The sequence below is a fragment of the Poecilia reticulata genome, chromosome 12, assembly GCF_904066995.2.
Source record: "Poecilia reticulata chromosome 12, P_reticulata-male-v2, whole genome shotgun sequence".
NCBI classification, from domain to species: domain Eukaryota; kingdom Metazoa; phylum Chordata; class Actinopteri; order Cyprinodontiformes; family Poeciliidae; genus Poecilia; species Poecilia reticulata.
This window is the reverse complement of record NC_088841.1, coordinates 22,968,294-22,981,689: the sequence shown is the minus strand read 5'-3', so window position 1 is coordinate 22,981,689 and position 13,396 is coordinate 22,968,294. Positions and strand designations below refer to the sequence as shown.

Below are 13,396 nucleotides of genomic sequence, written 5' to 3'. Positions count from 1 at the left end.
CATCGGTTGAAAGCAGAAACGGGTCAGACGTGTCGATGTCAGCGTTTTTTATTTACAGCAGTAAAAACATGATGGTTCAAAGCTGGAAAATGTAGGGACAAAACAAGCAGACGTCGCCGTCGGGGCTTCATCCTGCTGCGCGTTTGGACGCGTTTCTGACAAAAGTTCTCCGGTTTCCAGCTGCAGTTCAACGTCGTCACATATTTACACGGTTTAAACGCTTCATCTCAGCTCAGCTCACTGTACGAGGCAGATATGCGGAAACAAACAGAAGCGACTATGTTGCGTATCAATACAGAAGCATGCAGAGGCGTAAAGGGGGTTTTTACGAGCAGCTTGGTTCTATTAGAAAGCGAAATGAATTCTGGGTAGTTTTGAGCGTTTTGGGGGGGGCTGAACGAAGGAGACCAATCAGGATAAAGTGCAAAGCGGCGCCGGACTCCGCGGAGGGCAGCGCAGCTGGGGGGCAGCAGGTGTTTCTCGCCTCCAGAAAACGGGAAACGGCGCGTTTCCCCAGCCAACCGAGACGCGCCTGCAGATTCCAGCTCACTCCGGTCGTTTCGTGCAAAAGTTCGCTGAGGTTTTGCACGAAAGGCCGAGCGGTGGTTGGCTGGGAAACGCGGCCCTTTGATGCAACCCCTTCCAAAAGCTGGAGGTGAGAAAGACGGCAGCTGCGGGAGAGAGGAAGAGAGAATAAAAACCTTTTGTAAAGGTCTGGAAAACCCAGGAGTCAAAGCTTTTTGCCAACATTTAAAATAACTGCCTTGGGCATGTAAGTGCTAATAAACGTTTCCTAGAAATTGCATTAATCATCATCATCATTCAATTACACAAAGCTTCTACATTTTCATACAAGCACACGCATGTTTTCATTTCACCAGAAGCTCGTTTTTAAGTGCCATTATCCCATTAAAATGTCTAAAAACATTTAAAGTGTCGATAGAAACTCGGATATAATTCCTATTAAAAATAATTCATCTCTAGCAGTTTTTTTTTTTATTGCACTACAAGTCGATTCTTCTGCTCCATTTTAGCCTCAGTTGGAACCAGAAACAGATTTTCACCCCTAAAATGAACCGTTTGTCTAAAAGCTACGCAGGAAATCGATCAAATCAAACACCGAACATTAAGTTTATGCGAGTAAAAGGACAAAACAAGGCTAAGGTTTAACATACAGAAGGAAAAGATCGTATATGTGAGTAAGATGGGTTCCTCTGTGCATGCTTAGCAATCCTAAAAACATCTAAGACCGGATAGATAATCCTGTTTTTAAAAAAGGTGCAAAGTTCATCAGAGTCGTTTCTTCTTCTTCAGGTTTTCATTCAGCTGAAGGAAACGTGGAGTCTTCTTCTTCTTCGTGAACGGCCTCAACGTCGTTCTCTTTTCTCTCCCTCTCTCTCTCCCTCTCTCTGTGCTCTGTCTCTACACCACGGTGCTGACGGACGGGTCAGACAGGTTGAGCTGGCCCGAGGCGTCAGTGGGTGGGAACTGCTGCAAACGTGACGGAGAAATGGAGGCACAGAATGACAAGAAACACACAGAAGGGAGTCATTTAGTGAGAAAACGAGACGTTTCAGCAGGTTTTTACCTCGTCGCTTCTAATGCAGCAGGAGGAGGAAGCTAACCGCTCTCAGGGAGAAACGCTTCAATGTGACGGAGCAGCACAAACGCAGCAGCTTTGACTGGAGCTGAACGGAGAGACATGACGGTGCATTGGGAGCGATTTAGATGGGAAATAGAGAGTCAACTTCAGAGACTGAAGGATAAAATTTGCTGGAAAAAAATTACATACATTTTGAGATTAATTTCAGCAATTTTTCTAGAAAAAACTGAAACTTTTGATTAAAAATTTTTTGCTTTTATGAAATAACCAAAAATGAACATTTCTGAGTTTGAAAAGTCAAACATTTAACATTTTAAAAGGTTTTTTTTACTTTTATGAAGTAACTTACATTTATCGGTTTGAAAAGTCAAAGTATTTGCTAAAAAAATCTCAGAAATTTTTACATTAACTTCAGAAATTTTCTAGAAAAAATTTGGAAATTTCAGAGTTTGAAAAGTCAAATTTCTTTTTTTAAGCTCAGATTTTCATATATATATATATATATATATATATATATATATATATATATATATTTCTGAGATTCATCTCAACATTTCAAATGTTTTTTTCTAGTAAATTTTCAAATTCAAAATTCAGTTTAGGTTACTTTATAAAAATAAAATTAATTAAACTTTTCAAACTCATAAATTTCAAAGTTTTTCCTAGAAAATGTGTGAGATTAATCTCACAATTTCCGATTCATTTCCTAGTAATTATTTTGATTTAAAAATTTCCATATTTTTTCTAGAAAATTTCTGAGCTTATTCTAAAAATTTCAGAATTCTTTGGCCGAAATTCGCTCCTTTTTTCCATCTACAATGGACCTGATACACCATCATAGAAAGAAGCCATATTGATTTTTCTTTACAAATAAAACCAGAAAAATGTGGCATGAACCAATATTCCACCCCTTTGACTTTGATACCCCAAAGTACAACAAACTGTCTTTTCTACTCCAGTGTTTTTTAGCCGTCGTTGATTTTGCAGTGGTTTCCACTGAACGATCGAAAACCAAATAAAATCGTCCTTTACTCTCATTTTGCTGCTCAGCTGCAGATGTTTGAAACCTAAAACAAAACTTTCTACCACTAGGTGGCACTCATGGCGCATTATGCTTTAATTCACAGTTAGTAATAATTTAGAAAACAATAATAACAACATGACAAAGTAACGCCCCCGGTCACGACACAGCAGAACACCGAACACTTTTCACAATGTGAGGCCACAAACTAAAAACTTTTTCATTCTGTTTTTACAAACCACAGCACATAAGATCAGCCTGCTGTCGCCGTTTCCATGGGGACAAAAACGAAAATATTCAACCAAAAAATGTGATTTTTACAGATACTATCAGTTACGCCACAAATTTCTAATTTTGAAAAAGTGTTTTAAAACAAAACCTCATTTTCCTTCAAAATTGAAATGATGCTTCTTTGTGTTGGTCTCCCTCATAAAGCTCCAATCTTATATATATAATATCTCAGAGGGGTGTAAATACTTTTTACAAAGCACTGAAACATGATCTCATCATTTTAGCTGCTGGATTTTGCCTGAGAGCGGTTAGACGGGAGGAGACGAGAGGCTGGACAGCAGCAAGTGTAACGCAGCATCTTATCTTTTAAAACACAAATGGGAATTTATTTTCTCCTAAACACGTTTGTTGTTTTTCTCTGGATCGTTGCAGGAAAGGCAAAGTGTCATTTTTGCAGTTTAGGAGGAACCTGAGTGAAGTTTGGCTCCTTTAATCTGACAAAATTGGCGTAAAAGATGTTCTGTTTGTGGCGCCATCATTTCAAAGATATTCATGAAAACGTTTCCAGAGCTCACCATCATCATCAAATGAAATCAACCTACACCTATTTTGTTACATTTGTTTAATGTAGCGCTGGAAGACCTATAAACTCTCATCCATATCTTCAAAGAAAAAGCAGCATAAACAAAAAAATGTTGCAGCACAAACCTGGCCGAGTTGATTGTCATCAATTTTGTTTGATTTGAAGAAGATGAGTGGGCTGGTTGACCTTTCATGACTTTTGGAAATGTTTATTAACATCTTGAAAACAATAGCGGCACAAACAAAAAATTTTGCAGCACTAACAAAGCCGACAGTCAACTGGGATTTGTTTGTGCTGCACACAAATAAAACCAAATGTTAGATTTGCATAATGTGGCAGTGGTTGGTCTTTAAATTTTTATTAATATTGTCACAAAAAAAAGAAGCACAAACAAAAATTTTGCAGCACAAACATAGTTGAGCTTGTCAAGTTGATTGACACCATTTTTATTAGATTTGAAGAAAGTGGGTGGGCTGGTTGACCTTTCATGACCTTTGGAATCACTTATTAATATCTCCAAAACAATACCGGCACAAACTAATCTTTGCAGCACAAACTAATATTTGCAACACAAATGTTTGATACCAGTTTTGTTGGATTTGAAGAAGTTGTTGGTGGCCAAACTTCACTCGGGTTTAGCAGTTTAATTATCGTCAGATTTCAACGTGCCGCTGCGTCAGACTCTGCGTCTCGTCTTTCCTTCGCCGCTCTTATTTTGCGGCATCACAAAGAGCTGAGAGGGGAAACAAGATCCCGTCGTCCAGAGGGTAGAAAAACTGGTTTCTGTTGAATTTTGTCTCGTTTTAGAGCAAAAAAAGTGTCAAAAAACATAGAGAAACATAAAGTCAACTGTAATCCCAATCGTCTCATTGGTTGTTCAGGAAACGTGTTTTTGTTAAACTGGAGCAGTGAGTGAGGGAAGGTGTGCCCGTCTCATCGGTACTTATCCTATTCAAGCTGATTACGTTGCTTAGCTTACCTGCAGCTAACAGAGCCAAAACACTGGAGCGCCTGAGCTTATGATGCTAACATGCTAACAGGAAGAGCAACATCCAGACCGAGTGTTGGGCAGCGCTGTGCAAACAGAGACTTTCTACGGCTGATCGAACATTTTCAGGCTTTTTTTGGGAGAACTTGAATGATTTGAGTTTTTTTTTTTTTTTCTTATGAATTTGGCAGCTTTTTCAATCGAAACGCTGAGAATTATGGATTTTGATTCACTGAAATAGTTTAGGTCCGGAAATATCTGGATAACTGTTTGGTTTTAGTAGGAATATGTGAATTTCTAAAGCATTTTGATGCTTATTTTTTAATAAAAGATTCAGCTATTCTCTTACACTGCAAAAACACAAATATTTACCAACTACATTTTTCTAGTTCCAAACACTTTTGTTCATTTGAAGTAAGAAAACTTAAAAGTAACTTCTCAGCAAAATATATACCAATAATTCCTAATATAAACTAAAAATATTAATTCCACCAGCAGATTTTTTTCCACTTATAATGTGGGAAAAATGTTTTCTTATAAATAAAAATAATCTGCCAGTGAAACTAGAACTTTTCACTGATATTAAGGAATAATTGACTTAAAAGAAGCTCCTGTATCATACCAAAAAAGTTATTTGTAAGTTAGTTTTGTCTCAATTCAAGCTTACTATATTTACACTAGAAATTACACAAAATTACTTGGTACGATTTTGTGTTTTTGCAGTGTCGTCCAAAAACAAAACAATAATTTAACCAAACAGAAAAAAATTCCCCAAATTTAATAACTTTATAAAAAAAGATGTTTGAACCATCAGGAGTAATTAATATTACAGACATTGAACCAAATGAAACAAGTCCTGCTCAAATTAAAATGCTGAAACACAGAAATATAACTTTTTAATCAATATTAAAGATTTATTGGCTTAAAAGTTACCTGTAAACTAGTTTTGTCTAATTTCAAGTGCACTAAAATATTTGCACTAAAAACCAAAAATACTTGGTAACATTTTGTGTTTTTGCAGTGTATGTTATGCCAAGTGTTTACAAAATGGGGATTTTGGGGTTTGTATTTTTTAGAATTTCCTCCAAAAATTGTAGCAGATTTTATTTTTGTTGGCTTTTTGTGACAAAGAACCTCAAAATGTGCATATCAGAGGGCAAAGCTTCAACAAAAATGAAAACGTTTTCATGAAAAAGCAGCCAAAGGCCAAAGAAAACCTGAAATCCGACTGACCAAGCCGACTTTAAACGGTTACAATAACATCTACAGAGTTGACTGACTGAAGACTTTTGCACAGTTCTGATCATTTCCTAACCATCAGGAATCGGTTCTGGATGTTCCTCATCGTCAAACAGCTTACGGCACCGTTTGCTCTCCGTATACCTTTCAGTCCCGAGGGCGTTTTTAACGACGTCAAGTGGACCAGTCAAAGTAAGACATTTTACTGACATCACAAGCACAGGTAAGGCTTAAAAAGCTGCTTACTCCAGAGGACAGTCTACACACTGTTGCTACGGTAACTACAGCTAGGACAGGTAAAGGAGTCGGCATGCTTGCAGAGGAAGAGAGGAGCGGTGTGGCATGTGGGTGAGGGACACTGACACTCAAGTCCATTGATATCCATTAATATCAAAAAGAAGAACATTGATATAAAATTAAAATAATGGTCAAAGACTGGAGATGGTTGGTCTTTAGATTTAAATTTATCCGTATCGTCATTCATTTTCTCATTTTCCCCCCAATCAGGGCTCCAGAGCCAACTTTCAAACCTTAAACAAACCAAATTAACAAAACAAGTAGAAGGAAACTTTGGCAGCAGAAAAACAGATTTTAAAAATAGACTAAATCTATTTTAGCTGTTTTTAAGAACGTAGCTGATGTACGATACATGTGCCTTCATAAATACCCCAAAGTACAAAGTTGGAGCCGAACGTTTCCAGGTTATTGTCTTTTTCTGCGCAGATGTTCAGATAAGTATAAATGTTGAGGTGAAGCAGCGCCAGGTGACCAACGTTTCGTCACTTCAAACTTTTTCTGTTCAATTCCTCAAACTCACAGAAAATCGATTTTCAGCTCAACTGTAACAGAAATGCAGAAAACCTGAAACTCTCACTGCGTCAAGCTAACGCTTTGGGTGAATTGGCCACTCATTCACTATATAGTGCACCACACAGCGAGTCGTCCATCTTGTACACCACGTTAAAATTATTATTATTACTGTAGCTTTTCAGCAGCTAAACAGGCCATAAAACATATACTGGTAAAATCGTTGTTCATTTTATTGGTCCTTATGGATCATAAAGCAAATCAGTCAATCAAACAGGACATAGTGTTAGCATGTCAATGCTAATGTTAGCAAAAACAAGCTGTTTTTATTATTATCTACTATATAATTCTCTAAATATTTATGTTGAACAATAAATTTGCTAATAAGAGAGAGTTTAATTCATGAGTTAAAGTGCAGATTAATTCAGTGCCGTCTGAGCAAACAGGGAGCTAAATTAGCATTAAAATGCTAATATTAGCATGATAATGCCAAACAACTGTAGATACTAAGCTGTGCCCTGAATTTACAACTAAGTGTAAAGCATTTATGTTTATTGAAATAATATCAACGCTAGTGCTAGCAGGCTAAAGTTTAGTTGTAGTTGACTAGAAATGTGTTTTATTGTACAGTAGATGTGTTTTTAGGTACTGTATCCATTATTAAGAAGGGTAAGTGGTACTGGTTTAGCCAACGTTAGCACATTAACGGCAATGTTAGCATGCTAATGTTAATATTAAATTATAATTCTATTTTTAATTCAATATTGAGTACTGTAAATGTTTCACATGTTAAATACAATGTGTAGATGTTATCAAGTGTAATATTGTGCTTTCTAAGTTAATCTAGTGTGCTAGTGTGGTAATGCTAATGCTAGCATGCTAACACAACTTTTAAAGTGTAATTTATTTTATCTCCAAAATATTGCACCAATAAATGTGACGTGGAACAGTAAGTATGCAATATATCACCTTTTTGCCATATGATGCAATAAATGTACAAAATATAAGGTTAGCATTTTGACATTGATGTTAGTGTTGTACCACTAATGTTCAGCTGCATTTTACACCTACTATATAGGGCACTAGAGTTTATATCATGGTGCAGGATGTTATATTTAAAGTTTCCTTATGACAACAGAACATTAGCATGCTAACATTAATGTCATGCAAAGTGTAATGTAGTATTTTTAACCAATCATGTAAAACACAATAAGTCTCAAAGGTTATCCAGCATTATTTGATCTAGTATACAGTGCTTTACTGTTGCACTGTTAATGCACTGAATGGATGTTGTGGACAAACGTTTTGAAGCTCCCACATGTCGGTACGTTCCCACTTGTTGAGCTGCATCTGTAATCAGATAAAGCTCAACATGTGGCTTCAGCTGGCGCGTGTGAAAGTAATTATTCTGGCAATCAGTGGGATGTTTGACCAACATGTGGGGAATCTGGGTCAGTCTGGTGGAATAATCTAGATTCAACACAACCAACAACAGAACAGGCGTTTTATTTTTACTCATGAACAAAAACCCAAAGAAGGAGGAAAATCTGTTCCTCTTCCTGACCTACAACCAACGAGAAAACAATTAGCAGCACTACTGAGTTTAGATCGGTGAAATTTGAAGTTTTAGGAACAATGAGTAACATAACTACATCCTTTGATGATCTGTAATCATTTATGCGTGTAAGATACTCCTGCTGTTCCCTCTCTGACTGCATTTTCAACCTAAAACAAACAAACTACCTTTTAAATACACATCAAATCTACTCTGCAATTAAAATTATAAAACAATTTACCTCAGTTCAGCTTAATTCACAGTGGTTATACACCCAATCTTTGATAATAAAGAGCTACTATGACACTACCCCATTGATTTCCCCACATTTTTAACATATTTGCTCTGCAAGAGCCAATTTATCTATTTATAAAAATACATGACCAGAATTTACCCAATGTGTCAAAAGATATGGGAATAAAGGCGATATAACGGATTAAATATGTACTTTATGGCACAGAAAATGTGTTGTAGAAAGGCTGTACATGGCATTTATTAAGAAGTGTAATGTTAGCATGTTGATGCTAATGCTAGCATGCTAAGCCTTAAGTAATAATATACATTAAAGCTCAACAATCCTTCTTTTGATCATAATCGTACCATAGAGGCATTGAGTAACAGATTAATTGGGGGAAAAACATAAAGCAATGTAACCTGAGTTAACCAAAACTAACTTTAGCAAGCTAAAGGTCATTTTAGCATGACCTTTACGCTAATTAGCATGTTTACGCTAATGTTACGCTAATGTCTGAGCAATTAATCTAATGCAGAAGCACAACAATCATCTGGAACTGTGAAGTTGTCCTTCTGTTAGCCAGTTCTGGAGCGCTAGCTACAACAATTGACAAAAAGATGCTATGCTAAGGCTGCTAAACGTTAAGTATAAGTAGCCCTGCTAGCTATGCTACTTTGTGAACAAAATATAGTGATTGAGTGACATTCACATTTCAAACACACCTGCAGTCGTTGAAAATATGCAGAAAAATAATTATGCTTGTCCTGTGATAGAATGAGAGTCTGACAGTTCTCAAAATTTGTTGCATGATTACAAAAGAAGAAGAATTCAAACAGAAAAGAAGACAGTCGTCTTCACCTGAAAATACAACCTGAAAGAGGCATGCACAGTTCAGACCACGAGGAAAATAAAGAAGAACTGTGACAAAGAAAACATGAGAAATCAAAAGATTATCAATAAAAATCCATGAGTGTAATCCTGAAAATAGACATGGTGTTAAGTCAGTCAACACGCTGGGTTTCTTCTTAGGCCTGGCCATCACTACTGCCTTGATCATGAGTTTGGAAAGAAAAAAAAACAACAAAAACAACAAGAAACCAAAGTTACAGAACACCAGCGCATGCTCGACAAAACATAATCAAAACCCAAACTGAGGAAAGTGCAGGGTTGGTTGCAAAGGAACTGTGGAAACACACAGGATCAAGCAGTCAAAATGACCCCACAATCATATGAACAGACAGGATCACACACTGCAGCGCCACCACCAGGAAAACCACTGCCATAACCCACACCGAGACCAGGTTAGGAGGGAACAGCAGCTCAACACAAAACACGGCTTGCTGGCTTTTGTCGCCCCCGTCCTCTTGAAGACCCCAAAAATCCCTAGAGACCCTGGATTATCGGGAGGCTTTAAGGAGACGCTTTATTTTGAAGGGGTGTGCACAAAACAGACGTAAACATGAACGAGTCTTCATGAGTGTTTATGACTGTTGTCGTTAAGTGTCATTCGGTAAATAATGACACCGTAAATTAAAAGTTGTCATTGTTTAAGTTGTCTTTGTTATGACAACTTAACATTAACCAAGAAATTATAATCTGTCATAAATATGTTATGACAAGTATTGATTCTCAAACTTTCTAATGTTATGTAGCTTTATGGTTAATATTACATGGCTCTGTCATTTGTTGTTACTCTTTTTGAACTAATTTGCAAAGTTCATAAGTGTTATAACATATTTATTACACATTATGATGTCTTGGTTAATATTAAGTTGTCATAACAAAGACATTTATTGTTGACAACCAAACATTAACAAAGATATTATAATCTATCATAAATGTCATAACAAGTGTTGACTATCAAATTTAAGAAGTTATGCAGCTTTATGTGTTAATATTACATTACTGTCATTTATTGATGGTCTTTTTGAATTAATATGGAAAGTTCATGAGTGTTATAACATATGTATTACAGATTATAATGTCTTGGTTAATGTCCATTTATCATAATAAAGACAACAATGTATTTGTTATGACAACCAGACATTAAGCAAGAAATTATAATCTGTTATATGTTATAACAAGTACTGATAATCAAACTTTAAAAGGTTATGTAACTTTGTGTGAATATTACATTACTCTGTCATTTATTGTTAGCCTTTTTGAATTAATATACAAAGTTCATATATGTTATAATATATTTATTACAGATTATGATGTCTCAGTTAATGTTGACAACAAAAACATTTATCGTTTTGGATATCAAGTTGTCAAAAGACATTCTTCGTATTGGTTATTGTCAAGTTGTCATAAATATGTTATAACAAGTATCAAACTTTTAAAAGCTCTATAGCTTTGTGGCTTAACTTTCATCTAATTAATCTACGATATTTCAGCAAGGTGTCCACAAAGCACTTATGAACTTTGCCTATTTATTCAACTTGACTTTGTCAAATTGTCATAAATAATTTTTTTTGTTAATGTCAAGTTGTTGTAACAAAGACTTTTTAAACCAAGTCAACTTTTCATTAAGTGCCATTATTTACCGTCTGACATTAACGACAGCAGTCAAACACTCAAGTCTCCTTCATGTTTACGACAGTCTTATGTCCGTCTCACACACAGCCCTTCAAAATAAAGCGTCTCCGTTTTCTCCTCCCAGCTGCTAACCTCGGCCGCCCTGACCTAGGATCCTTCGCTGGTTGACGCCAACGGAGCGGTAAACCCTACATGGTGATGGCTGATCGATGGCAAAAGGGACAGACACTTGGCAGAAGCTGCGCAGAGTCGCGTGGAAATGAGTGGGCTGGACATGGGACTCGTTCGGATGTGGGGGGATGTATGCAGAGAGGACAGAGAAGGAGAGAAGGAGGTGAAACCAGAGACAGAGGAGGAGGAGGAGAGAAACGTGGAGTGGAGGTCGTTGGTCCTTCGTCTCCTTACCGTGTCTTTGGAGGACCTACGTCTCTTGATGCTGGAAGCCAGGGTGGTACTGATGGACCTAAAAGAGGCTTTCTTTTTGGGGTCGGGCTCTGCTCTACCACTTTTCCTATCCTAAAATGAATATATGTAGAAACATTATTCGTGCGCTACGGCCGGGGCGACGACTGTGCCGCTCAGTCTCACCCAGTCGCTCTACACCCAGCACCCGACAGCCCACCTTAGTGTCTACGGTTTTTAGAAAGGATCTTGTAGGACAAACACTAGAGCATTTAAAAAAGTAAAAAACAAAAAGAAGTGAAAGGAGGGAGAAAGAAAGGAAGGGATCAAGCTTGTTATTAGATGTGTGTCTGCTCTAGGTCTTACTGCACAGGATGGTGGAGTAGTCCTCCAAAATGTGCTCAAACATCCTCGGAAATGCACTGGGATGAGTGATGACTAGAAAAGATGTCAGTGATTGTGATATTTATATTTACTTAAACCATCTAGATGAATGGCTGCTGCCTGAAAACACCCAACTGATCGAAGCCTTGAGATGGATTGGCGGAAAACGCTCAACATGACCTATTGAGGTACGATGGATGTGAAAAGTTTGCACTGCTGGGTTTTTGTGACGTAAAAAAATTATCAAGATATTTCTGATGCAACTAATACTTGATTGCCTTTAATGGGTATCAATGAGATACATCTTGAATTGGCAGCATCGCTTCAAATCTGTCAGACTGACTCCTGTTGGGAAACTTAGTTTAACTCGCATCTAAATTTGATCTGAATCCAGTTTTGTTTGGACGAGTTATTCTTCCTCAGATCATTGTCCTTTAAACTTTTCCAAATTAACAAACACTCATGGACCCCCTAATTTGAAATAACACAACATCTTAATATTTACAATTAAAGTTAAAATATTAACTCATTGTTTTTGTTCCTCCAAACGAAAGGTGGCGCTGTTTTGTAAATGTGACAATAAAACCATGAACTCGGGCCGTTCTGAATTATTTACAGATTCTATAAATATGGATTTGAAGGTTTCCAATGGGAATCAACAAAGTTCTTTACTACAAGTGTTGTGAGCTATTTGTAATTAAGAAGCATAAAAAGAAAATAGATTTGAGTTGTTTGGCAAAAACAAACATTTTCTTCCAGCCAGTCGGCAGTCAAACATTAAGGCATTTATTTTAGGTGTTATGATGCAGTTAGTCAGCGCGGGGCGCAGCGCCGCGTCACTGGCTTATCGCTTTCATATTTTATAAATGTTTGTTTAAAAATATGAGAAAATAACAATTTCCTGTTTATCAAATCAGCATTTAACACAGTTGATACAAAATAATGTTAAAATTAGTTATTTTTTAATTCAGGATATTATGAGCATATTTAACCAGTCAGGTCATGGAAAGACGGTCGGCACTTTTCAGACAAGAACATTAAAGTTTTTAAGAAAATGGCTGCTCATCAGTTGGTCAATAAGATCAATCAATTTTATTTTAACTCATTAATTGATATTTATCCTAATTTCAGAGGAACATTTCCAGACTCAACGTCGTCTCATTTCTTTACATCACAAAAACAAATCGTCTTCAGAGGTTTGTGCAAACTTTGCATATTCAGTGCAATACGACATTAAATGACAGCATATTGGGGCCATCGTGGAGAAAAACTAGTAAACTTCTGCCAAAAAACTCAGAAATTTTCTAGAAATAAAACAAGGAAATTTCTGAGTTAGAAAGTCGAAAATTTGCTAGAAATTTTTAGATTAACCTCAGAAATTTTCTAGAAAAAAGAAAAAAACCATTTTGAGTTTGACAACTCAAAAGTTTTCCAGAAAAAAACCTTAGAAATTTTAAAATTAATCTCAGAAAATTTCTAGGAAAAATGTATTTTTGAGTTTAACAAGTCAAACATTTGCTAGAAAAAAACTCATAGAATTTTTTTTTAGATTTATCTCAGAAATGTTCTAGAAAGAAACATGGACGTTTCTGAGTTTGAAAAGTCAAAAATGCTTCACTTTTTAAAACTCTGAAAACAACCATGCTTTTTTCAAAATAATTTATGAAAATGATTTCAAAATTTCTGAGTTTTTTTTCTAGCACACTTTCAAGATTTGAAACTCGAAACTTTCCAATTTTTTTAAAGAGTATTTCAGATATTTACCTAAGAAATGTCAGTTATTTTTTTCTGACAAATTTTAAACTTTTGA

The 13,396-nt window shown here is 36.3% G+C and overlaps 1 protein-coding gene across 14 annotated transcripts in view; it reads right to left on the bottom strand.

Moving 5' to 3' along the window:
* Positions 1 to 32: 32 nt before the first annotated feature.
* Positions 33 to 13,396, bottom strand: part of grin1a (glutamate receptor, ionotropic, N-methyl D-aspartate 1a) — a 51,436-nt gene continuing 38,072 nt past the window's right edge. For 5 of the 14 annotated variants that reach the window (XM_017307812.2, XM_008424648.3, XM_017307814.2 and 2 more), the window contains 3 exons: positions 11,206 to 11,316; positions 1,589 to 1,688; positions 33 to 1,491 (listed from right to left, as the gene is read on the bottom strand). In XM_017307812.2, the coding sequence (XP_017163301.2) occupies positions 1,599 to 1,688; positions 11,206 to 11,316 (201 nt within the window). In that variant the 3' untranslated portion in view covers positions 33 to 1,491; positions 1,589 to 1,598. The remainder of the gene's footprint in view (positions 1,492 to 1,588; positions 1,689 to 11,205; positions 11,317 to 13,396) is intronic. The other 9 variants (XM_008424651.3, XM_008424655.3, XM_008424657.3 and 6 more) reach the window with 5 other exon arrangements.